Raw genomic sequence first — 26,342 nt, 5'->3', positions numbered from 1 at the left:
TTCCCTAATTATTATACATCAAAAGTCGTGAGAGAATATTTGTAGAGAATTAAAATCTGTATTAAAATCAAAAGTTAAAATTTTTCTACGATTTAAACGCATTCCAAAATTTTGAAAAATATAATACATTTGTCACAGTAGGCATGTGTGTAAAAGTTAGGCCACACGTTACTATTTAACTGATAGTGCTCACACCATTGACTGAATAAAAAATCTTTATTATTAATACTTTCTCCACAGCTGAGGGTATTTTATCAACTGTATTGCTTTTAGTGATAAAATAAAAATATTGACAGTTCAAAAAACTTCATTGTGACATTGCACTGTGTGTGGCCTAATTTTGGTCTGAAAAAGTTATTTTTACGCATTTTTACTAAATTTTGGAATATGTTTAATTCGTAGAACAATTTATTTTAACAGTTGTTTTCATAGTGTAGGAAACAGAGGTTGAACCTTGCAAAATGGACACAAGTCCGGTTTTATTTTTTTTCTGGCATATCAAGGGGTGCTTATTATAAGACTAACTTTTTCTGAAAAAAATTCGCCCCGGAACCCCCCTTTTCACCCCTTTAAAGGGGGTAATTTGTGGTTTTTGCGGAACGTAGCCCTTCCTGTAACTTTTACAAAAAATTTCTTTTATAGAAATATGAAGAGGACTATATTTTCTACGATTTATTTCCAACAGCATCTCTCTATCATCCACCGTTTAGCAAGGGTGGCGCCCCAAAGTTGACAAGTTTTTAAAAAATATGTTTTTAAAAAAAAATATATTTTTCCCTAACTGTAACGGAAATTAAAAAGAAATGCTGCGGAAATTATTCACAAATAGATGATTGATTTTTTGGTATAGGTTTCACTTTAGGGTAATTGCCCTTTTTTTAATTACAGGGTGTTACATTTTAAAAAACCCCTTTTTATACCATCTGAACCGTTTATGCTAGAGTAAAAAGACTTTCAGCGATTACCCATGTACTGGTGTTATTTACAAATTTGTATAATGCACCCCCATTTTTTCCCCGGAACCACCAAAAAAAAAGAAGAATTAATAAATAAAGTGATTTTCTTGGAATCCTTCACACACAATATGCCCTTCATTAGTATGCTTCATACATCATTTTGTGCAAGTTATTATTACCCATGCATGGACACTAAAAGCGATTTCCTAGTACAACCCCTGTAGCCAAAAACAATAAATAAAATGGGGGGTTGAAATTTTTTTTTTGTTTTTTGCTTTTTTATCCATATGGGCATATGCTTCATCAATAGTGCTTTTCAAAAATATATATGGTTATTGCAACATCCCTGCGCAAACCACCCCTATCCTTGAAAATATACTGCAGAAACTACCCCTATACCTTATCCAGCATGTTTTTACGATTTTCTCATTACCTATTCATTTTTTTAAACAAAACTTACACAAGGTTAAAGACCACTATTTACTCTAAAAATTAGGTCCTATTAATTTTTTTCGTTTAAGCAACCGTTACGGCACAGTGGCGCCGTAAACCTCATATATGCTTTAACGGGCTCCAGTTTTTGTTTATTTTTTCGTCATCTGTTTGTTTTATTGATAAAGTACTTATGCAAAATAAAACAACACAGTGTAACCTACAAATCATGACCTATGCACATTTTACATTCTTTGCTCCCCAAAGCTACAGTGGTGGCCCAAAATAAATTTTTTCATATTTTGCCACCTACACACATTTTATTGCGTTAATGCTACCTTAATAGCACAATATTCAACCCTAAGTGGTCGCTAAGCAGTGGCGGATCCAGGGAGGGGTGATGGGGGCGATCACCCCCCCACCCCTCTCAAACTCTCAAACCAAGTGATATTATATTTGAAGATTATAAAAATATTCATTTATTTTTATAGAAATACTGATATTAATATTATTTTTATAAGAATGACTTTTTATGCTTTAGCGACAGTGGCGGATCCAGAATCGTTAAGAGGGGAGTGCCAAATTGGTTAAATCTCTATAAAAATAAATGAATATTTTTATAATCTTTGAATATAATATCACTTGGTTTGAGAGGGGGGGAGGTGATCACCCCCATCACCCCTTCCTGGATCCGCCACTGCGTAGCGACCACCTAAGGGTAAATATTGTGCTGTTAAGGTAGCATTAATGCAATAAAATGCATGTAGGTGGCGAAAATATGCAAAAACTTATTTTGGGCCACCACTGTGGCTTTGGGGAGCAAAGAATGTAAAATGTGCATAAGTCATAATTTGTAGGTTACACTGTGTTGTTTTATTTTGCATAAGTACTTTATCAATAAAACGAACAGATGACGAAAAAAAAAAACAAAATCTGGAGCCCGTCAAAGCATATATGAGGTTTACGGCGCCACTGTGCCGTAACGGTTGCTTATACGAAAAAATGAATAGGACATAATTTTTAGAGTAAATAGTGGTCTTTAACCTTGTATAAGTTTTATTTAAAAAGAATACATAGGTAATGAGAAAATCGTAAAAACATGCTCGCCAAGGGATAGGGGTAGTTTCTGCAGTATATTTTCAAGGATAGGGGTGGTTTTCGCAGAGATGTTGCAATAACCATATATATTTTTGAAAAGCACTATTGATGAAGCATATGCCCATATGGATCAAAAAGCAAAAAACAAAAAAAAAATTTTAACCCCCCATTTTATTTATTTTTTTTTGCTACAAAGGTTGCACTAGGAAATTGCTTTTGGTGTCCATGCATGGGTAATAATAACGTGCACAAAATGATATATGAAGCATATTAATAAAGGGCATTGTGTGTGAAGGATTCCAAGAAAATCAATTTATTTATTAATTCTTCTTTTTTTTGGGTGGTTCCGGGGAAAAAATGGGGATGCATTATACAAATTTGTAAATAGCACCAGTACATGGGTAATCGCTAAAAGTCTTTTTACTCTAGCATAAACGGTTCAGATGGTATAAAAAGAGGTTTTTTAAAATGTAACACTTTGTAATTAAAAAAAGGGCAATTACCCTTAAGTGAAACCTATACCAAAAAATCAGTCAATTATTTGTGAATAATTGCCGCAGGATTACTTCTTAATTTCCGTTACAGTTAGGGAAAAACATATTTTTTTTAAAAGCATCTTTTTTAAAAACTTGTCAACTTTAGGGCGCCACCCCCGCTAAACGGTGGATGATAGAGAGATGGTGTTGGAAATAAATCGTAGAAAATATAGTCCTCTTCATATTTCTATAAAAGAAATTTTTTGTAAAAGTTACAGGAAGGGCTACGTTCCGCAAAAACCACAAATTACCCCCTTTAAAGGGGTGAAAAGGGAGGTTCCGGGGCGAAATTTTTTCAGAAAAAGTTAGTCTTATAATAAGCACCCCTTGATATACCAGAAAAAAAATAAAACCGGACTTGTGTCCATTTTGCAAGGTTCAACCTTTGTTTCCTACACTATCAATACAGATTTCAATCCTCTACAAATATGTAGTTTCTAATGTCTTTTGATGTAAAATAATTAGGGAAGCAGGATTCAACAGTTTAGAATTATACTTTGAGTTTCCCATGACCCGTTTTCCAATTCACCAGCTGGTTTACTTTATCCTAGTTTACTTTATATTTTTTATTTGTAATTCTGGTGTTATTTCCCGTAAAAACTTATTTTGAATTATTCATGAAAGTTATACATCGTTTCTATTATAGGAGTTTAATAGTCCGTTCTTTAACGGTAAAATATTGAAAAACCTTAAATTGTAAAGAACCGCTTAGATTGACATGAAATTTGGCATACACATAGCTAACAGGTCAAATAAAAAAAGTGATACCGTGCCGATATGTGCTTTTGCCCCGGGGGTGGTTTTCACCCCCTCTTGGGGGTGAAAAAACTTTCGTCCAAAGAAAGTCAGGAAATGGATAAACTGGTTAATTTTAAGTAACTTTTGTTCTATAGAGTTTTTCACTAATTCAATACTTTTCGAGTTATTTGGCAGTGAATATTTTCATTTTCTCAACAAAATAACCACGCTTTTAGACGGTTTTTCGCAAATAACTCAAATAGTAAGTATTTTGTCAAAAAAACATTCTTAGCAAAAATATAGCCTGTAAAAATTAAAAAAAAATGGTGTATATATCACGTCTCTACACCTAGTAGAAGCAGAGTTATAGCTAATGAAAATAGGTTCATATTCGTCAAATTCCAAATGGAATATTTTAACATGAAATAACCAAAAATGAAGCACATTTCGGGGAAAACTCATTACAACTTATTTAAAGTGTTTAAAAAAAGCTTCATTTTTGTTTTATAAAAAAAAATTCTAGCATCAAAATTAAACAAGATACGCTCAAAATAAAGTTAGTCCCTTTTGGTTTTGGTAAAAAAATCGAAAAAATCACCCCCTAATTAGTATCTTAAATGAACTTAATCATTACGACTTCACAAGTTTCTTGACTCGTGTATATATTGTTTATATGATCTGCAAGTTTCACCGGTTCAAAGTCCTTATTATTGAAAGGGCTGTAGTTAAAACAGGTTGAACGAGTCACTGATCACGAATGTATGCAAATTTAGAAACACCAAATCTCCATCAATTTTTGTCTAACAGAAAAACAAAAAAATACATGATATTCAGAAAAGCCAAATCTGACTTTTTTTGTTTTTCAAGATTTTTGGTATCTCTAACAGTTTTTAAGTTATTTAAAAAAAAAAATATATATTTCAAAATTAAAATTTTTAAAAATTTTACTTTGAAACCAATATTTTTCAAAAATAAGCACTTTAAATCGATAAAACTTACAGATCATATAAACACAACATAAGTAAAATAATTTGTTGAGCGGTAACGTTTAATTTAATTTAAGTTGCTAATTAGGGAGTGGTTTCCCAGATTTTTTTTTTGCAAAAGCAAAAGGGACCAACTTTATTTTGAGCGTAACTTGCTTAAATTTAATGCTAGAAACTTTTTTTAAAAACAGAAATGAAGTTTTTTTTAAACACTTTAAAAAAGTTATTATAGGTTTTCCCCAAAATTGCTTAATTTTTTGGATAATTCACATCGAAATATTCTATTCGAAATTTGGTGAATATGAATCTATTTTTCATTGGCTATAACTCTGGTCCTGCGAGATCCAGAGACCTAACGTGTATACCATTTTTTTTTTACTTTTTTATAGGCTATATTTTTGCTAAGAACGTTTTTTTCGACAAAAAACTTAATTTTTGAGGTATTTGCGAAAAACTGTCTAAAAATGTGGTTATTTTGTTGAAAAATGAACATATTCACTTGCAAATAACTCGAAAAGTGTTGACTTGGCGAAAAAGCTCTATAGAACAAAAGTTACTTAAAATTAGTCAGTTTACCCATTTCGGGACCTATTTTGGACATATATTTTTTCACCCTCAAGAAGGGGTGAAAGTCACCCCCAGGGCAAAAGCACACATCGGCACAATATCACTTTTTTCTTTGACATGTAAGCTATATGTATGCCAAATTTCATGTCAATCCAAGCGGTTCTTTAAAATTTAGAGCAAAAACCGTGAAAGAATGGACTATAAATAAGTTAAGTTTAAATAAGTTAATACCTATATTTATAAATTATAAGGTAGGTTAAAACGTTAAAATTTCATTATGTATTAACGTAATAATAACGTTGATGATATTTTAGAATGCCAGGTACAGGCTGTAGTGTGGCCAAATTTATTAGGTACCTATTATTTAAATTCTTACAATAAATTATACAAGTAATTCTAATTCACATAATCCTAGCTGACCTCTAAGGATAGTATGTATTCAATGGTTAATTATTGTCATTAATCCAGTATTAATGGAAATTCATCGATAAATTTTCAGTGTAGAATGGCGAGATTGAAGTCCTAGATTTCCGTAAATATTGTATGGATAAATATCAACAGTTTTCCATAATTAGGTATTATAATGCACTAAACATCTTTATTTCTTAACTATCTTGACTATTTTCCATTCATCAAAGACATATAAATACCGATTAAGGGGAAGGAGCAAAATGCAAAATTTTGACGCACGCCAAAATTCTCATTAGTTTTTTAAATGTATTCATTTTTTTCAAATCCTAAGAAAACTAGTAAATATTTTTTAAAAATTTAAACGCAGAATGGCCGAGGGCCGAAAGTCCCTGAAAACTTCTATGTTTATTTTAATAAGGTACAGGGCTGAAAATAAAAGAGAAATGTGATTTTTAATTGCAAATATTTCATTCAAAAGAAACTTTTTATTTACTCTAAGGGACTTTCGGCCCTCGGTAATAACGTAATCTTTCATTCTGCGTTTAAATTTTTCTAAAATACTTATAGTATGGTATAACTAGATCCAAAGTGAAAGTTAGCCTCCAACACCAAATTGTTCTATATGGTCCACATAATGTTCAGAAAAAAGTCACACCATTTTGAGCGTCGGGCTTAGGGGAAGAGGGGGGAGAAATCGGTAAATTCGTAGTTTTTTAAGTTTTTCGTCAATGTTTCTAAAACTATGCGGTTTAGCATGAACAACCTTCTATACAAAAATGTTCTACATTAAATTTAAAACAAAAAAGGCCCTACGCATAGGGCTCCTAAAATGAACGGTTCCAAAGTTACGGACGTAGTATAATATAATTGGTCTAAAAAAGGCTTAACCCATTCATTAAAAGTAAAAGTTTTCCTCCAACACCAAATTGTTCTATAGGGTCCAGATATTCTTCAGTAAAACGTTACACCATTTTAAGCGTCCGGTTTGGGGGGGGGGGGGGGAGATGGGGAAGAAATCGGTAAATTAGTAGTTTTTTTATGTTTCTCGTTAATATTTCTAAAAATATGCTTTAGCGAAAACAATGAAAAAGGTCCTATACATAATTGTTATAAAGTCAACGATTCCAGAGTTACGGAGGGTGAAAAGTGGAGGTTTTAGATACTTTTGATATTTTTTGGGCAATTTATAATATTTTTACTGATTGAAAGAAATTTTTTTTAACAGGATTTGCTATTTCAGTGGCCGATGGTATGTTAGTGATAAGCCCTTGTAGAAACGTCAACCTCACCACCCAAAATCATCATCAATTATTGCTCAAAAAATATAAAAAGTATCGAAAACCTCCACATTTTACCTTCCGTAACTCTGGAATCGTTGATTTTATAACAATTTTGGATAGGACATTTTTGTTTTAAATTTTATGTAGAACGTTCTTGTATAGAACACTGTTTACGCTTAAACATAGTTTTAGAAATATTGACGAAAAACGTAAAGAAACTACTAATTTACCGAATTCTCCCCCATCTCCCCCCCAAACCGGACGTTCAAAATGGTGTAACTATTTACTGAACAATATGTGGACCATAGAGAACAATTTGGTGTTGGAGGAAAACTTTTACTTTGGATATCTGGGTTGGGCATTTTTTGGACCAATTTTACTATACTACCTTCGTAACTTTGGAACCGTTCATTTTAGAAGGATTATGTATGAGCCTTTTTTATTTCTAATTTAATGTAGAACATTTTTGTATAGAAGGTTGTTCATGCTAAACCTCATAGTTTTAGAAATATTGACAAAAACTTAAAAAACTACGAATTTACCGACTTCTCCCCCCTCTTCCCCCCAAACCCGACGATCAAAAAGGTGTGACTTTTTCTAAACATTATATGGACCATATAGAATAATTTGGTGTTGGAGGATAACTTTCACTTTGGATGTCTGGGTTATGTCATTTTTTGAATCAATTCTATCATACTATTATTAGTTTTCTCATGATTCGAAAAAATCATATTATAATTCAAATTACAGTACACTCATGACGTAATCGCACCCGTAATGTTCATTGTTTAGTCGATCTAGGCAACCGTAGTAACGTCTAAGAATCGTGAGTTATAGTGAGGCAAGGATGCTAAATTTGCAGTTACTAAAGCGTTATGGGGACATAAGGGTTGTGAAGATTAGGTCTTAAAACTAAAAAAGTTAAGTTTTTCATTGTAGTATGGATTTTCCAATTTTTAATTTAATTTTCCATTTCCAACAATCGTTTTTCCGATTAGAGCCATCTATCCAAAATTCGAAAAAATGTCTCGAATAAAAGATATGTACTTATTTTACGTAAGGAATCCAAATATGCAGTAAAAGTGCATTTGGCAAAAAACTAGTATGGCTGCCAACATAAACTACAATTGAGACGCTCAGAGCAACAGTGGCCTAAGCCACAAATCGAGCATTTTTAGATTAACAAATCAATAAAAGCAGCAACATTAAATCTTCGACATAACAAGGGTCTACAGGGGCGTCATTTGAAATTTTGATTGGGGGGGGGGGGCAAGCATTATACATACAATTAATACATTATATACATGGTGATTGATTAGTGGGGTAAAGCTCAATAGATGCGCAATAGTAATAGATAGCAATAAAAGTTAATAACAAAAATTGTAGCCAACTTTAAGCTTCCCATTTTAAAATTAATTAGAACGTTACAGGGTGTTCGATAACATCGTGGCAGATTTATGTTTTTTTAAATGGAACACCCTATATTTTATCTTATATTCGAAATCTTCTTACCTTCCCCATTACAGAAATATAAAGGTCTGTTATGTTATACCGGGTATTTACAAAGTTATAGCCAATTAAATAAAAACTGTAACCTGTATAAATAAAAATAACCACAACAGCAATGGTTTATTGATTTCATATTTTTTTATTTGTCAAAATTTTTAAAAATTATTGACATTGCTAATTTTCTTCATATCGAATACAGAGTGAGTCCAAACGCAAGTACATTATTTTCTCAATAATTTTAAATGGAATACCCTATATTTTATATCACTATTGAAAAGTAACATTATTGTACGTTAGTTTGTATACAACATTCCCTATGTTTAAATTTATTAGTTTTCGAGATATTTTCATTTTTCAATGGACCAGTAGCGTGGCTACCCAAATCACCATAATTTAATAAACTGGACTGATTTTTTTTTGGGGTTACGTTAAGAATGAAGGTTATAAAATGTCTCCAACAACAAGGGATGAGATGAAAAATAGAATACAAAGTGTATTTCGAAGTGTTAATTTACAAATGCTTCGTAGTGTAAGTAACTCATTCACTCAACTCATTTTGAACACCTTATGTAATTAAATATATAAAATATTTTACTAAAAGTAGCTTTTAATTTTTTCAAAATTGTTGTATTTTGTGTTCATGTTTTTTTTTTGTAAAATTTCTTACTGATAAATTATTTTTCGTTCTTTATTTGTTACATTTACATACAAAAGTAGTTTTTAATTGTTTCAAAAATGTTGTATGTTGTGGTTGTGTTTTTTTTGAAAATTTATTACTAATAAATTATTTTTCTTTTTTTATTTGCTACATTGTTACATTGATTACCGGATTGATAATCAGTAATCTTAAATTGTTAGTTTTAAAAAATTCAGTCATGGCTTACTTAAAATTTGGAAAGATTTAGACCCCTAATTAATAATTTGCACTGAAAAATTAAAATATCTCGAAAACTAATAAATTTAGACATAGGGAATATTATACAAAAATTAAAGTACGGTAACGGCATTTTTCTATAGTGACATAAAATACAGGGTGTTCCATTTAAAATCACTGAGAAAATAATGTACTTGCGTTTTCACTCACCCTGTATTCGATATACAGAAAATTAGCAATATCAACCATTCTTAAAAATTTTCATAATCAACAAAAAATATGGCACCAATAAACCATTGCTATTTTGCTCATTTTTATTTATACAGGGAGCTGAACTTGTTACGATTTTCATAGAAAATTGGTTATAACATTGTAAATACCCCTTGTAACATAACAAACTTTTATATTTTTGTAATGGGGAAGTTAAGAAGATTTCGAATATAAGATAAAATATAGGGTGTTCCATTTAAAAAAACATAAGTTTGGTCTGCCACGATGTTATCGAACACCCTCTAACATTCTAATTAATTTTAAAATGTGAAGCCCAAAGTTGGCTACAATTTTTGATATCAACTTTTATTGCTATCTGTTACTATAGCGGATCTATTGAGCTTTACCGCACTAATCAATCACACTGTATGATGTAATGATGAAAATTGATGTATTTTTTTTTTGTAAATTTCAGTCATTTTCAGGGTCAGGGGGGACAAATGCCCCCCTGACACTATCAAATGACGCCCCTGGGTCTATACAACCTACCTCTATATTTGGCTAAATGGCGCTACATAATTTGTATCGCCATCCCATAAGCATAATGGAAATACTAATGCAAATATTGCATTTATCTCAAAACTTCGTTTTTGGGGTTAGGCCACTGTTGCTCTGAGCGCCTCAATTTAGCCTCTGACTCTTACCTGACGATGCTCGCAATCCTGTCGATAAACGTTCAACAAATGCTTGTACCAAAAATTGTATAGAGTATAATTTAGTTAATAAACAGTGCTTTTTCGGGGAAGGTGAAATCGTTAATGTGGTTTTCGTTAATGGGTTTTTTGGAAGGATTTACAGACAATGGTTCGAAAATATTGAAAAGTGCATGTTATTTCGTTTTGTGAACATTAATAGGATTTTTGTAAATAATTCGTAGAAGGTTTAAACGATAAACAAATTTTACTCACAATCGGTTAGTAATTTATGGATTTCTAACCTTTGAAGTAATCAGGAAGCGACTTATTATTTACTTTACTTTCCCAGCTAGCCGGGAAAGTAATTTCCCGGCTAGCATCTGTCACTTTTCTACCTGCAAATGTCAATGTCATTTTTGATTAAAAGATGGTTTAGAAAGAATAGAATCCACTCAACATTTATTTAATTAAGAAACAACAACAACAATAACAAAAAGTAAACTATTTGGAATTATAAATATTAATAGTTACATTGGAATTATGATTACTATTAACGGTTATTCACTATCAGACATTTTTGTAAAATAAACACAATTTGATTATATGTACAATTAATGGCGTCGTGTATCGCCTAAATGTCAGATTCAATAAACTTGTTTTGTTACCTAGCAACGATCTCACAGGTTACTTAAAATAATTCATCTTATCACATAATGAAAATGGATACAGATATTTGAAACGAAATTATTATTGGTAGATTGTGAGTATTAGAAATCCATAAACTACTAACCGATTGTGAGTAAAATAGTATACAAATCTCGCGGGAACTCATTCTAGCCTTGCGTCTGTAGTTTTGCTGCTACCTTGCCGCTCGGCTGAAATAGAGTACTTTCCCGCTAGGTATGTAATATACTATTCTTGAGTTTAGAATGTAAGGCCTTTTGTTTAGTTTTTTGAAAAAAACGATAGTAATTTGATGTCTCTTAGAATTTTAACAAAATGGAAAGTTGGATACAAATTAAGTTGGTTTTCTTAGGAAAGGAAAGTATGAATGTTTTGGATAGAGAGGTTGTTTTTGATTGGTAGAAAAAGATCGATGGAAGGGATGAGAATGTGGAGTCGGAATTTCAGAGAGAAAAGATATACACTGTGTGATGAATTTCGGGAGAGAGCAGTCCAGTTTTTGTTGAAAAGAGAGAAGTCAGTGTAAAGTGGTGAAATCGTCCTTTGCGAGCAGAATCAAGTTGAAACGAAAATTGTTGACCGGTTGAGAAGTAAAATTTTCCTGTGTCCGAGGAAGATTCCTTTGTTCTGTCTAGAACGAGTAGCTGATTGGTATCTATTTGCACAAGATATCGAGCAAGGAGAAAACTGAGTGGAGATTTCGAGCGAGTCCTGGTTTTGTTTGTTTTTTGAAGCAGTTTGGACGAGAAGTACCTTTTCGCAACATCAAAAGAGTACGTGTGGGAGAATCAAGGAAGTCAAATCATTTGTCGAAACGGAGAGAGCTTGTTTATATCCACACCATATATGCTCATTTTTTTTGTATTGAACAGTTCTATAACTCAGTTAGTCATTCCAACTTTAAGTAATCAATTCCAAAGGAGAAAAGTAAATTTTATTAAATTTAGTATGAATAAACAATAATTTATTTAAATATTTTTTTTTGTTAAAACAAGGAGACATCAGAATTAAATATTGATTTATTAAGTAAGAAATTGTTGCAACAAATTTAGATTTTATTATTTTTTTTTAAATCTTATTTATACAGCATATTGGACAAATAAATAATAGATTACATTTATTTGATATTGAATGTGTTTAATTTCACTGTTTTATCCTGGAAGGAGTAAGCAACTAGAAATACTAGAAGCCACAAATCAAAGGTATTGTATCGAATACAAAATTAGCCCTGAGAATAAAGTTTATTAGAAAATTTAATTTGAATTTGGTTTTGTTTTTACATAGGCAGGAATTAAAATAATTGAGTAATTAATTAAATTAAGAATTTGCTAATCAATCTAATTAAAGAGATAAAGTAGAACATAACAATATATACATATACTAAATCGGTTTTATAGCGTTCTACGCCTTTCCGTAGAGATGCATCAAGTCAAACTAGTTTGATTTTATTCAACAAACTTGACTTGACCTGAAAATCAAACTTTTTTTGTAAAAAAGTTTGACTTGACTTGATTTCGATATCTTTAGGTTTGATTTGAAATCAAACTTCTTCAAACAGTTTGAAGTTTGAATGTCATATTGGCAATGTGTTTATTTCCAATTCTAATTGAGAGCGTACGGATTTTGTTGTGACTTATTTGGATAGGTCTGAATCTGTATTCTGCTACTCCGCAAATTAGTTTGTAGTTCATATTTAGACGTCCATGTTTGGCTTGTTTATTACGTTCGTTTTGAAGTGTGTGGCTTTGGGAGATAATATCTGAATGTGGATATTTTTCGGTTCAGATAAAGTACCAGAACAAATTGAGTCTGATATTGAAGGTATACCCACTGCAAAAATTAAGAGAAACAATCTGTAGTCGAAGCAGTATTAATTAAGAAAAATAAATATACTGATTTATTTGATGTTGCGGCAGGTAATTTCAAAACAATGAAAATTGCAAAGTGCATACATACTTCTATTATGTAAAAATAAAGAACAGCGTTATAAAATCACAAACAGTGAACTAATTCTAAAGGACAGCGTTATGCATAACTCGACCAAGCGCATTTTCTTTAAAATCGAGATAACAGCGGATTCTGGTGACACATAGCTAAAACTATCTTGGAAAAATCCCTGTTATTGTCACGTTAACGGTTACTAAGAAAAACAAAAATAAACCAAGCGACATGTCTATTAAGGGTTTTTAGTTTTGCATAACAAGACTATATTCATAACTGCCATTCTTAACTGCCATTCATAACTGCCATATATCCATAACTGCCATTCATAACAGTTTCGAAATTGTAGACTAAGCGCCGACTTTGGTCTGTTTATGCTAAACTAAGCGTTTGGCCAGAATAACAGTTTTGTCCCCATTAATGTACACATTAATTTTGAAGTTTCCGTCAAAAAATGATGGAATTTTTTAAAAGTGAAAATGTTGTGTTTATATACAGGGTGGTTCATCTTATTCGCCTCGGTCTCTGTACGGAAAACCACTTGATATTTTAAAAAAATTTCTTCACAGAAATATACAGGGCCTTTAATACTACAACCTAAAAATAATGTGAATTATACAGGGTGTTCCAAAAAAGAGTGGTATATCAAAGTTATATTTTTTCTTATGGAATGCCCTATATCTGATGACATTATTGAATTGACCTTAAAAAAATAAGCTATACTTTCATAAGAGTTCCCTATACCTAAATATAGGGTGTTTTGATTTATTTCGATTTTTATAAAAATGTAAGGTTTTAGAAAAAAATAAATATCTACGAATCTAAGAAGCAGTAACAAATTCTTTCTTGGATCTTAATAATAGACTATTTAGCATACTTAAACAGATGCTTATTGAAACAAAATTTCTTACAGGGTGGTCAAAATATGAGATTGTTCTATTAACAAATTCAAGCTGTAATAACTTACTTATTTTAAATGGAAAATGGAACACCCTGTATCTTACTAGTCTATCGCGTAGAAAATTTACTTAGCTTTCAATTTGTATTAGGGTTTCCTATACCTATCTTTTTACAGGGTGGTCAACATATTAAATTGTTCTATTAACAAATTCAAGCTGTAAGAACTTACTTATTTTAAATGGAACACCCTGTAGCTTATTAGTCTATCGAGTAGAAAATTTACTTAGCTTTCAATTCTTATTAGGGTTTCCTATACCTATATCCCTTCATTTTTTAAATATTTAAAGATTTCCTAATTTGTGAGCTTTAAAAATTAGAATTACATAAGTACCTATGTCGTGTTTATGTACAACACATCACCAACACCGGCAATATACTTAGACAAGATACTGTCATTAATAATAAAATTTTCATTGTTATTATGTAGTCACACAGAGTGTTGTATTATTTTAGTTGATTTTGGCCTGCATGTGAAATTGAATAATATGTTTATTTTAAACTGCATATCCTATATTAGATGCCGCATTCTGGAAAATATTTAAATTATATTTCATTCCGTATAAGTATTTTCCATATCTTAAACCAACGGTTATTAAGTAAATTTAAGAACGCCACTTTTTGTTTGAATCTTTAAATCGCAATTACAAACAATTAAATGCAATGGCTACTTTGACGAAAACGAGCCTATTCTACAAAAATATGTAAAAATGGGTATTTACAGAATAACATGGGAATTTATATTTACAGAATAACATGTGTATTGAGAATGTTAACATGGAATTGAAGAGATTTTAAATATCTTCCATTATAAAGAATAGAATATCGAGTATGTCATTTAAAATAAGAACACTCTGTGTGATTAAATGATAAAAATGTGAATTTTATTAATGAAACTATCTTGACTAAGATATTTAAGTATATTGCCGGTGTTGGTGATGTGTTGTACATAACCACGACATAGGTACTTAATTCTAATTTTTAAAGCTTACAAATTAGGAAATCTTTAAATATTTAAAAAATGAAGCTAGATAGATATAGGAAACCCTAATAAGAATTGAAAGCTAAGTAAATTTTCTACTCGATAGACTAGTAAGATACAGGGTGTTCCGTTTAAAATAAGTAAGTTATTACAGCTTGAATTTGTTAATAGAACAATCTAATATTTTGACCACCCTGTAAAAAGATAGGTATAGGAAACCCTAATACAAATTGAAAGCTAAGTAAATTTTCTACGCGATAGACTAGTAAGATACAGGGTGTTCCATTTAAAATAAGTAAGTTATTACAGCTTGAATTTTTTAATAGCACAATCTCATATTTTGACCACCCTGTAAGAAATTTTGTTGCAATAAGCATCTGTTTAAGTATGCTAAATAGTCTATTATTAAGATCCAAGAAAGAATTTGTTATTGCTTCTTAGATTCGTAGATATTTATTTTTTTCTAAAACCTTGCATTTTTATAAAAATCGAAATAAATCAAAACACCCTGTATTTAGGTATAGGGAACCCTTATGAAAGTATAGCTTATTTTTTAAGGTCAATTCAATAATGTCATCAGATATAGGTCATTCCATAAGAAAAAAAATATAAATTTGATATACCACTCTTTTTTGGAACACCCTGTATAATTCACATTATTTTTAGATTATAGTATTAAAGACCCTGTATATTACTGTGAAGAAATTTTTTTTAAATATTAAGTGGTTTCCGTACAGAGACCGAGGAGAATAAGATGAACCACCCTGTATATGTAATTAAATTGAAAAATACAATAATAATCTTTATAAAATTTTTTATTATGTCTAACGTGCTATGTACTAAGAATATAGTATAGTATAAGTCATAAAATGGACCTTTCGGGATTCTTCTATATTTTAAATTTTGAATGTTTATTAATCATTTCTGTACTAAGAGTATAAATCAATAGTCTGTTTTTCATGTATAAATATTGATTTTATTCCACCAGTACAACTTTTAATTTCAAAAGTCTGCTTTGTAAGGTACAGGTCAACTTCTACTGTTAGTACCTTCTGCTTTCACTTCGCAGCTTTGACTTATACTTTTAGTGCACACCAAATGTTGTGATTCTGGTGCATTTGTATTGAAAAAATGTAGATAATCCAAAATTGACGATAAAATTTCAAGGAATTAACATCCTTAAAAAGGGGTTGGTACGGAAACAGATTTTTGAGGTTCTTTGTTTTCTTCCTTTTTAACTTTCCTGAACCTTTTTTTATGACTTTCGTTCTGTCGTTGAAGACGGTGCCGATGTTTATTGTTCTCGGTTATAAAAGCAGAAAATTATAACTGTTCATTTAGTATTTTTTCCGCAAATCGCCAGGAAATTTTGACATTCCTGTCAAAATTTCTTGAAGAAAAAGTCAGGACTTCCTTTCTGTAAGGAAATGTCATTTCCTTACTGTAAGGAAATGATATTTCCGTACAGTTGTTAGTGTTCTACATAAATGATAGAAAACACATTGCTATTAAAACCTTGTAAATTACCTTAATCATTAAATTTTCTTTATCTGGAGCTTCCTGGATAAATTTTTCAATTTCTTCCTTCGTTAAAATCTTAGATTTCTTTGCCCTATAACCTTGAGCTTGCCGTTTCAATAAAGAACGAAGTTTTGAGTATGTAGATATATCTACATTGTGTTTAAGTGCAAGGGTTGACTTCAGCATTGAATAATTGGCCCATAATGTTGAAGATTTCATCTTTAAACAAAGGTCTAGGAAGTATGCCATTACAACATTTTCTGAGAAAGAACTCGTATTTTTACTCATGCGATAATCCATAAAACGTCTGTATGCATTTTCGTACTTTTCTCTTGATTTCTTTGGCAATAATTCTAATGAAGCAGTATTCACTGCCTCAACCAGCTCTGGAGGAGTCCCAGGAATGGAAATTTCATCATCACTTATCATTTTACTTTCGAGAACACCAGCAATTAAATTTATAAGCGTCAAGTTTGACAATTCAACCTCAATACGTTTCCATAGTAACCCAAGTAATTTTATTAGGAATTTCAAAGCACCATTTATTTGGGAATAAAATTATCGCGTTTTTTTTAAATCAATCAATATCTGTCGAATTTTAAACGATTTGCGGAAAAATAGTATGTTTACCTCGTAGGAAAAGCCACATTCCTGGACTCTGTGTTGCTAAGTCTCGGCTTGCGCCTCGACTTAGCAATCTTCACAGTCGTCCAGGAATGTTAAGCTTTTCCTACCCGGTAAACAATGTACTATTTTTATTTAATTTTGTTGTGCGTGCTAAAAAATAGTTTACTGTGAAAGTGTCAGTAAATTTTACTATTTTACATGATTTTTAAAAATGAGTAGAGGGAAACAAATACTAAAATTATTGGAACTAAAGGATGCTTTATATGGCACTCAATGTATTATTAAATTTCTTATCTTAATTGGCAACTGACATGTCTATCTCAATAAAAAAGTATATAAAAAAATAAAAAAAAATAAAATACAGGATCCTTTGTAAAAGGTATATTTAAAAGACCCTAATAATGGTTACATCACAAAACAAAACGTTTTTGGATTAACAAGTAATCCATCATCAGTGTTAAGCCAATAACATGCATGCGTGAGCCACCAAAAAGTTATGGGTAAAAACCCTTTAAAAGATATAGTTGACACTCAATTTTCAATATGTGAGGTTCATCCCTTTCATATCACATCCACGTGGGTTAGAGTCCTGTGTTGCCCTGGGTAATATCCAGGAATATTTGCAACATCTAACTATTTTAAACATAATATGTAGTATAATATAAGAACTTATACCTTTTAAAGGGTTTTTACCCATAACTTTTTGGTGGCTCACGCATGCATGTTATTGGCTTAACACTGATGATGGATTACTTGTTAATCCGAAAATGTTTTGTTTTGTGATGCAACCCTTATTAGGGTCTTTTAAATATATACCTTTTACGAAGGATCCTGTATTTTTGTGATTTATGGTATACAGCCAGCTACAGGAATTTTATTTTCCTCGTGGATTGTTAAAAAATTATATCTACGAAATAAATTATGTTTCAAACTAGTTTGACAAACAGTTTGAATTTTCAAACCTGTACGATTGACCAGTTTGACTTGACTTGAATTATTTGTCAGAAGGATTGACTTGAGTTTGACTTGAAATTAAGTCAAACTCAAGTCAAATTCAAACATTCAAGTCAAACTTGTGCAACTCTACCTTTCCGTTTCTAATCCACACTCCTTGCTATTGTGACAGTCCTCCTCTCTTACATTTCTTTCCGACATCGCCTTGGAGAAATGTCCTCGTTTATGTGTTCTAGTCTAGACCTTTTTGCTGACCTTCTCCAAAAATCCATCTCAGTGGCTAGTAATTTGTCTTTGTACTTTTTGGTTAATTGCCAGACTTCAGCTCCATAGGTTAACACTGGTGTTAATATTGTGTTGTACATTCGTTTTTTATTCTTTGTTCTTATATTTTTTGGCCAGAATACTTATATTTAGGGCTCCTATCACCTGTTTTCCCTTTACTATCCTTTCTTTAATATTTTCTTCGTTTCGTCCGGTACTAGTTAGTTTTATTCCCAGATATACCGATTGAGAAATTTCTCATGGTTGGTATGCGCATTTAATGAGAGCGACAAAGAGACATGTATTTATTATTCATTTAAAACGGGCTAGAAGATATAAGCCAGCAAAGCGAGGTAGCGCGAACAACCCACTTCATGTCGTAGGTAGGGCTTTTTCAGCACAGCGTTGCCAAATTATATTTAAAAAAGAAAATAACAAAGTAGAAAAAATTATAATATTTAACTTATTGTAAACGAATATAATACACAAATTGTTTAAAAGAAAAAAACTTAAAAAAATATTGTTTTCATCCATTTTAAAAAAATGTGAAAACGTTGAAATATAATTCAACCTTTTTCACCCACTTTTTTTAAAATGGGCGAAATCAATATTTTGTTAATTAAGTTTTTTTCTTTTAAATAATTTGTTTAATATATTCCTTTACAATAAGTTAAATATAATTTTTTCTACTTTGTTATTTTCTTTTTTAAATCTACTTTGGCAACGCTGTGCTGGGATAGCCCTACCTACGATATGAAGTGGGTTGTTCGCGCTACCTCGCTTTGGCGGCGTATATCTTCTTCTTCTTCTTCTTGTGCCACTCCTATCGGAGATTGGAAATCATCAAGGCTACCCTGACTATATTTACAGCTGACCTAAAAAGTTCATTAGTGGTGCAGCCAAACCACTCTCAAATTCCGCATCCACGACATTCTTCTACGGCCTGGATTCCGTTTTCCTTCTATTTTTCCTTGCATTATATTTTGAAGTAATGCGTATTTATGACCTCTCATCAGGTGACCCAAATATTCGAGTTTTCTTAAACGTAGAGGGATGCTTACATCTCTGTTGCAGAAGAATTTTCTCATCTTTATGAAGGTGGCCCTGGCAATTTCAATACGTCTTTTTATTTCATTGTTTTGGTCTCCAGTTTCGTTTATTAAAGTTCCCAAGTATTTGTAACTTGATACTTTTTCAATTTGAATGCCGTTTATACTAATATGTGCTGGTTGTGTCATGATTTTACTGAAGACCATATACTTGGTTTTTTTGATATTAATGTTTATGCCATAATTGTTGCAAGCAATATTTATGTTTGTAAGTAATCGTTGTAATTCTTCTACTGTTCTTGCAACTAGTACAGTGTCGTCTGCGTATCGAATATTATTTACAACCTCTCCATTGATTACGATTCCTTCATTTGCTTGCAAAAGGGCTTCCTGACAGATGCTTTCACTATATACATTAAATAGCAGTGGTGACAAAATGCATCCCTGTCTTACTCCTCTACGTATTTCTATTGCTTTTGATATCTCGTTTTCTAATTTGATGTTAGCTTTCTGATTCCAATATAAGTTGAGAATTATTCGCGTATATCTTCTAGCCCCCTTTAAATGTATAATAAATAAATGTCTCTTTGTCGCTCTCATTAAAGGCGCTTACCAACCATGAGAAATTTCCCAATCGCTGTATTATTCCCAATTGTCTCCTGTTCCAGGTTTATGTTCTCCATTTCTTTCCGAACTTCAGTTCCAGAAGTATGTAGTGCCTTAACTAAATTACTTAATAATGAAACACAGGTATAAAATAACCAGTTTTATTCTTTTACATTATTTGATTTTATAAAAAATAGAAAAATGTATAGATACCCACTTGTACAAAATGTTTGCGAAATATAGCAAAATAATGTTTAACACTATTACTCAAAATATCTGTTTTAAAACCTTTTTTTTAAGTTTATTATACTGATGCGATTGAGAAAGGCTCGGTGCACATTTGCGTCTTTTCACGTGCACACTGCTAGCAAGCTACAGTTGAGTCCGGGAATCTTTACCCGTGCGTCATCATTTAAAGCATACGAAATGAGTCGATGATGAGTCGGAAATTGAAATTTACTAAACGCAACAGCAAGTGACTGTAAGTGACTTGCTGTTGCGTTTAGTAAATTTCAATTTCCGACTTATTATAGACTTATTTCGTATGCTTTAAATGATGACGCACGGGTAAAGATTCCCGGACTCAACTGTACGTGCGATCGTTGGCAGTTCGGCAGTACCTACATGAGTTGTAATCAGACACTGCGCACTCGAGCTGAGCCGCAGCGTGCAAGCCGCTTGTAAGTGACTTGCAAGCCGCTTGGACAGAGAGCACGCCAGTTTCTGCTACATCGCCACGTGCACGTGGCATGAAAACAAGTCAGGGGTTTGGCAGTCTGTGAGTACACGTTGACCGCGTGATGGATTTCAACGTAGATACAGAGCTGTTTATTTTAGTACATTCTTTCACGGTTTTTGCTCTAAATTTTAAAGAACCGCTTGAACTGACATGAAATTTGGCATACGCATAGCTTACATATCAAAGAAAAAAAGTGATATTATGCCGATGTGTGCTTTTGCCCTGGAGGTGACTTTCACCCCCTCTTGGGGGTGAAAAAATATATGTCCAAAATAAGTCCGGAAATGGATAAACGGACTAATTTTACGTAATTTTTGTTTTATAGAGCTTTTTCGCCAAGTCAACACTTTTCGAGTTATTTTCGAGTGAATATGTTCATTTTTCAACAAAATAACCACATTTTTAGACGGTTTTTCGCAAATAACTCAAAAAGTAAGTATTTTGCCGAAAAAAACGTTCTTAGCAAAAATATAGCCTGTAAAGAAGTAAAAAAATGGTGTACGCGTGTGGACCTCGTAGAACCAGAGTTATAGCCAATGAAAAATAGGTTCATATTCGCCAAATTTCAAATAGAATATCTCGACGTGAAATATCCAAAAAATTAAGCACTTTTTGGGGAAAACCCATTATAACTTTTTTAAAATGTTTAAAAAAAGCTTTATTTCTGTTTTTATAAAAAGTTTCTAGCATCAAATTTAAGCAAGTTACGCTCAAAATAAAGTTGGTCCCTTTTGTTTTGGCAAAAAAATCGGGAAGAACACCCCCTAATTAGCAACTTAAATGAAATTAGTCATTACCGCTCCACAAATTATTTTACTTATGTTGTGTTTATATGACCTGTAAGTTTCATCGATTCAAAGTGCTTATTTTTGAAAAAATTTGGTTTCAAAGCAAAATTTTCAAAAAATTTAATTTTGAAAAATATGCTTTTTTTTCAAAATACCTTAAAAATTGTTAGAGATACCAAAAATCTCAAAAAACAAAAAAAGTCAGCATTGCTTTTCTGAATATCCTGTATTTTTTTGTTTTTCTGTAAGACAAAAATTGATTAAGATTTGGTGTTTCTAAATTTGCATACATTCGTGATCAGTGACTCGTTCAACCCCTTTTAACTACACCCCTTTCAAAAATAAGGACTTTGAACCGATGAAACTTACAGATCATAATATGATTATATTATAAACATTATGTTTATATTATAAACAATACATACACGAGTCAAGAAACTTGTGAAGTAGTAACGAGTAAGTTCATTTGAGATACTAATTAGGAGGTGATTTTCCCGATTTTTTTACCAAAAAAAAAGGGACTCACTTTATTTTGAGCGCAACTTGTTTACTTTTGACGCTAAAAATTTTTTTTATGCTGGATTGTTAATAGGACAGATAAAACAAAAATGAAGCTTTTTTTAAACACTTTAAATAAGTTGTAATGAGTTTTCCCCGAAATGTGCTTCATTTTTGGTTATTTCACGTTAAAGTTTCCATTCTGAATTTGACGAATATGAACCTATTTTTCATTAGCTATAACTCTGCTTCTACTAGGTATAGAGACGTGATATATACGCCATTTTTTTTTTAATTTTTTAGAAGCTATATTTTTGCTAAGAAAATTTTTTTCGACAAAATATTTACGTTTTGAGTTATTTGCGAAAAATTTCTAAAAGCGTGGTTATTTTACTGAAACAATGAACATATTCACTGGCAATTGCTCGAAAAATATTGACTTAATGAAAAAACTCTATAGAACAAAAGTTACTTACAATTAGTCAGTTTATCCATTTCCGGACTTACTTTGGTCGTATATCTTTTCACCCCCAAAAGGGGGGTGAAAACCACCCCCATGGCAAAAGCACACATCGGCACAATATCACTTTTTTTCTTTGACTTGTTAGCTATGTGTTTGCCAAATTTCATGTCAATTCAAGCGGTTCTTTAAAATGTAGGTAGAGGTTTTGCACGTGTATTGACGGGAAACTTGGCTTGAAAACAAGCAGCGTGCTCGCAGCATGCACGCAACTTGAAAACAAGGAAATGTGCATTGACCCTAATGGAGATTATGTATACGAAGGAGTTCCATAAATTGGCCAGTAAATGAACGTGCAATACGGCGATACCGTGTAATTTTCCATGTCACCACCGAATTGCATAAAAATTTGGATTTAGGTTTTTCTTACTTTCTTACTTTCTAAACAGAAACTATAGAAATCAAAAGAGTTGTTAGACAGGGTTTCGTGTTGTCCCCATTATTATTTAATCTGTACAGATAAGCCATTTATAAGAAAGCAATATCAGAGGAAAAACAGGGTACATATATCAATAAACGTAAAAATCTGGAACAACATGAAATTCGCAGACGACACCGCTATTTTCGCAGTCTAGAAACACTGCAACGCTTAGTAAATAGATTACATATAGTCAGGATAAAATATGGACTACAAATAATGAACGTAGAAAACATATATGTAAGAAATAAAATAGAAATGAAAGTCAATGGAATAATAACAGAACCCATAGAAACAAACACAGGAATCAGGCAAGGAGATTCACTAAGCCCTCTACTGTTTAACATAATGTTGGATACAATAATAAAAAGTGAAGAAAAAAAGGGTACAAAATGGGCAATAGAGAGATAAAAATACTCTGTTACGCTGATGACACCGTGTCAGTAGCAGAGTGCGAAGACGACCTACAAAGATTATTGCATGAGTTCAACATTAACGCAAAAAAATGAATATAAAAATATCAGCCCAAAAAACAAAAAGCTTAGTAATTGCCAAAGAACCAATAAGATGCAAATTGGAGTTAGAAAATCAAATTATACAACAAGTAATGACTTTCAAATATCTGGGAATTAATCTATCAGCCGACAACAATATCGAAGAAGAGGTAAAAGACCAAATAATTAAAGCCAGTAGAAGGGCCGGATGCCTAAACGACACAATTTGGAAAAACAAACACCTAAGATTGGAAACAAAGGCCCGAATAATATGTAAGTCAGTTATTAGGCCAGTTATGAGTTACATGGCCGAAACAAGACCAGATACAAGCAAAACACGAAGACATCTGGGAGCCAAAGAAATGAAAATCTTAAGAAGGATTGCTGGAAAAGGATAGGGTAAGAAGTGAGGAAATCAGACGAATATGCAGGGTGGACAATATAAATACCTGGGTAAAGAACAGAAAAGAAGAGTGGAATGAGCACATAAGCAGGATGTCTGAATCAAGGATAGTAAGAATAGCCAGGGACAAGTCACCGTTAGTTAGGAGAAGTATAGGACGTCCAAGGAAAAGATGGAATGACAACTTAGGGACAGAATGAAAGGCACCGTTGAAGAAAAACAGGAAGTACTGCCTATATAAAAGAAGAAGAAGAAGAAGAAGAAGAAATAATGAACGTTAAGAAAACTAAGTTCATGTTTATTTCTAAACAGTATACTGTAGTAAGGCTAGACATCGAGGTAAAAGAAGTAGAAGGGGTGAATAACTACAAATATCTGGGAAGCTGGGTAAATGAAAAAAATGACCAAGGTAGAGAAATCAGGACACGCATTAAAATTGCAAGACAATAAAATGAAAACAATGTTTGTTAATTGAGAATATGCAGCTTTGATGTTTGAATGGAAAGTTGGACATTAAAAGTGGATAATATAAAGAAGTTGGAAGCATTTGAGTTGTGGTGCTATATAATAATTTCGAAAATACCATGAATCCAAGTTCCGAGTTACAAATGCAGAAGTGTTAAGAAGGCTACAAAAGGATGGCGAGGTCATAAAGAACATCAAAACAGGAAAGCTGGAATATTTAAGCCACATTATATACCAGAGCTGCGAAATATGAGGCATTAAAGCTCATAATGCAAGGTAAAATTAAGAGTAAGAGATGCATAGGAAGACAAAGAATTTATTGGCTCAGAAACCTAAGAGAGTGGTATATTTGCAGTTCAGTAGATCTTTTCAGAACAGCCGCCAATAAAGTACCGATAGCTGTGATGACATCTAACCGCCGATAGGGGAAGAAACTACAAGAAGAAAAACCCTCTGCTTCATTATTAGACTTGATCCCCCTTCTCGGGTGTGAAAAAATATATGTTCCAGGTAAGTCCGGAAATAGATTTAGTCTACTTAGAAGTCTATATTTTTCGGGTTATTTGCGAGTGAAAATAATTAATTGAGTGGTTGACTTACCTGTTAAGGAGGGACAATCATAATTGTCCTATCTCTTACATTTCGAACATTTGTACGCTCCTCCCCATTGATTCTTTTGAACCCACCCATGTCTTGTGCAAGTTGAGGTGGAAGTTGAACTTACAATTAAAGAAAGAAAACTACAGTATCTCGGACATGTGATGCGGGGCGAGAAGTATGGCATCCTGCGACTCATAATGCAGGGAAAGATAGATGGCAGAAGAAGAATCGGCAGAAGACGAATTTCATGGCTGAAGAACCTGAGAGAATGGTTTGGATGCAGCTCAAAACAACTATTTAGAGCTACTCCCTCAAAAATTAAAATAGCTATGATGATTGCCAACCTCCGTAGCGGAGATGGCACCTGAAGAAGAAGATGTCTTGTGCGATAAAAATAAAATAAAAAAAACAGTGATGTGCGCACGTCACGTGTCAAGAAGCTTGATAATCTTCTTTTTTCTTCTTCTGCGTCTTTAAACTGTGATCAGCGGCCCGAAAAAACCACTACCATAAGTACAAATGTTCGAAATGTAATGTGAAGGACAATATATGTTTATTTAAAATAAACACGTTTTCCGACGTGTTTTCAAGCAAATCCATCGTGACTGGAAAAATTACACTCTATACGTTCATTTACTGGGCTAAAGGTGGTGATGGCTGTTATGAGATAGTTTAGTAGCAATGAGTGAAGATTTTTGAGTGTCATATATGAAGAGTACAGGGGAAAAACAAGGAATGTCACATTTTATACATATTACGATACACACGAATAAAGGTTTAATTCTTATGATATCTAAAAACTACTTAGGAGATTCTTAGCAGAATTCTAGCAATTCTTATTCTGTAATCTTAATATAATATGAATCTATATTAACCTATTAACTTAATGATGCACCAAAAAAACTGCTAAAATTCCTTATTTTTGTTCAGTGGCGCGCAGACAATTCTGGTCCTTCGAATGGATAAAAATTTTTAAAAAATTTTTATAGACTGATCTTTATGTTTATTGTCTTGAATCGATAGCCTAGTCGATAGTGCTCAGTTTTTGCTACCACATAGCGAGAAAAGCCAAAATTAATGAAAAAGTGACATTCCTTGTTTTTCCCCTGTACTTTTCATATGTGCTTTGAGAGGTCAATGATGAGAGAATGTTTTGTGGGTAGAAAATGGGTTAATTTTGGTCAGTAGGAATATCGATTTCAAATTGTGCTGAAGTGGTCGGATTTACTTTTAATTCAAAAAGAAGATTATCGATTCGGTTTATTGCTACATCCCTAGTTCTTTCATCCAACTGTCTTAATCTTTCAGCAACCACTTCGCCGTATTTATCGCAATAATCTTTTTGCTTTTCCTTTTTTTGGGCATAGTTATGTATAATTGCAAATTTCTCATCTGATTTCCTTTCCAGGTCATCCTCTTCAGGCATCTTCATTTTTTTCTGCACAGGTGGCTTAAAATATGACTTTGTAGTCGAGGGCGGTAATTCTGGAGCCGGTAATTCTCCAGGCGGTAATTCTGCAATAAAATATTTTAAATAGTT

General features: G+C 32.2%; 1 protein-coding gene across 1 annotated transcript in view; it reads right to left on the bottom strand.

Annotated features, from left to right (window-relative positions):
• Nucleotides 1–20,024: 20,024 nt before the first annotated feature.
• The window catches only part of LOC126891783 (uncharacterized), a 73,156-nt gene continuing 66,838 nt past the window's right edge, over nucleotides 20,025–26,342 (bottom strand). Inside the window, exon 4 of the mRNA XM_050661054.1 lies at nucleotides 20,025–26,317. Coding sequence (XP_050517011.1) covers nucleotides 25,974–26,317 — 344 coding nt within the window. The 3' untranslated portion in view covers nucleotides 20,025–25,973. The remainder of the gene's footprint in view (nucleotides 26,318–26,342) is intronic.

Source organism: Diabrotica virgifera, chromosome 9 (assembly GCF_917563875.1).
Source record: "Diabrotica virgifera virgifera chromosome 9, PGI_DIABVI_V3a".
Taxonomy (NCBI): domain Eukaryota; kingdom Metazoa; phylum Arthropoda; class Insecta; order Coleoptera; family Chrysomelidae; genus Diabrotica; species Diabrotica virgifera.
Note: the sequence above shows the minus strand (reverse complement) of the source record. Positions and strands in the feature narration are given on the sequence as shown.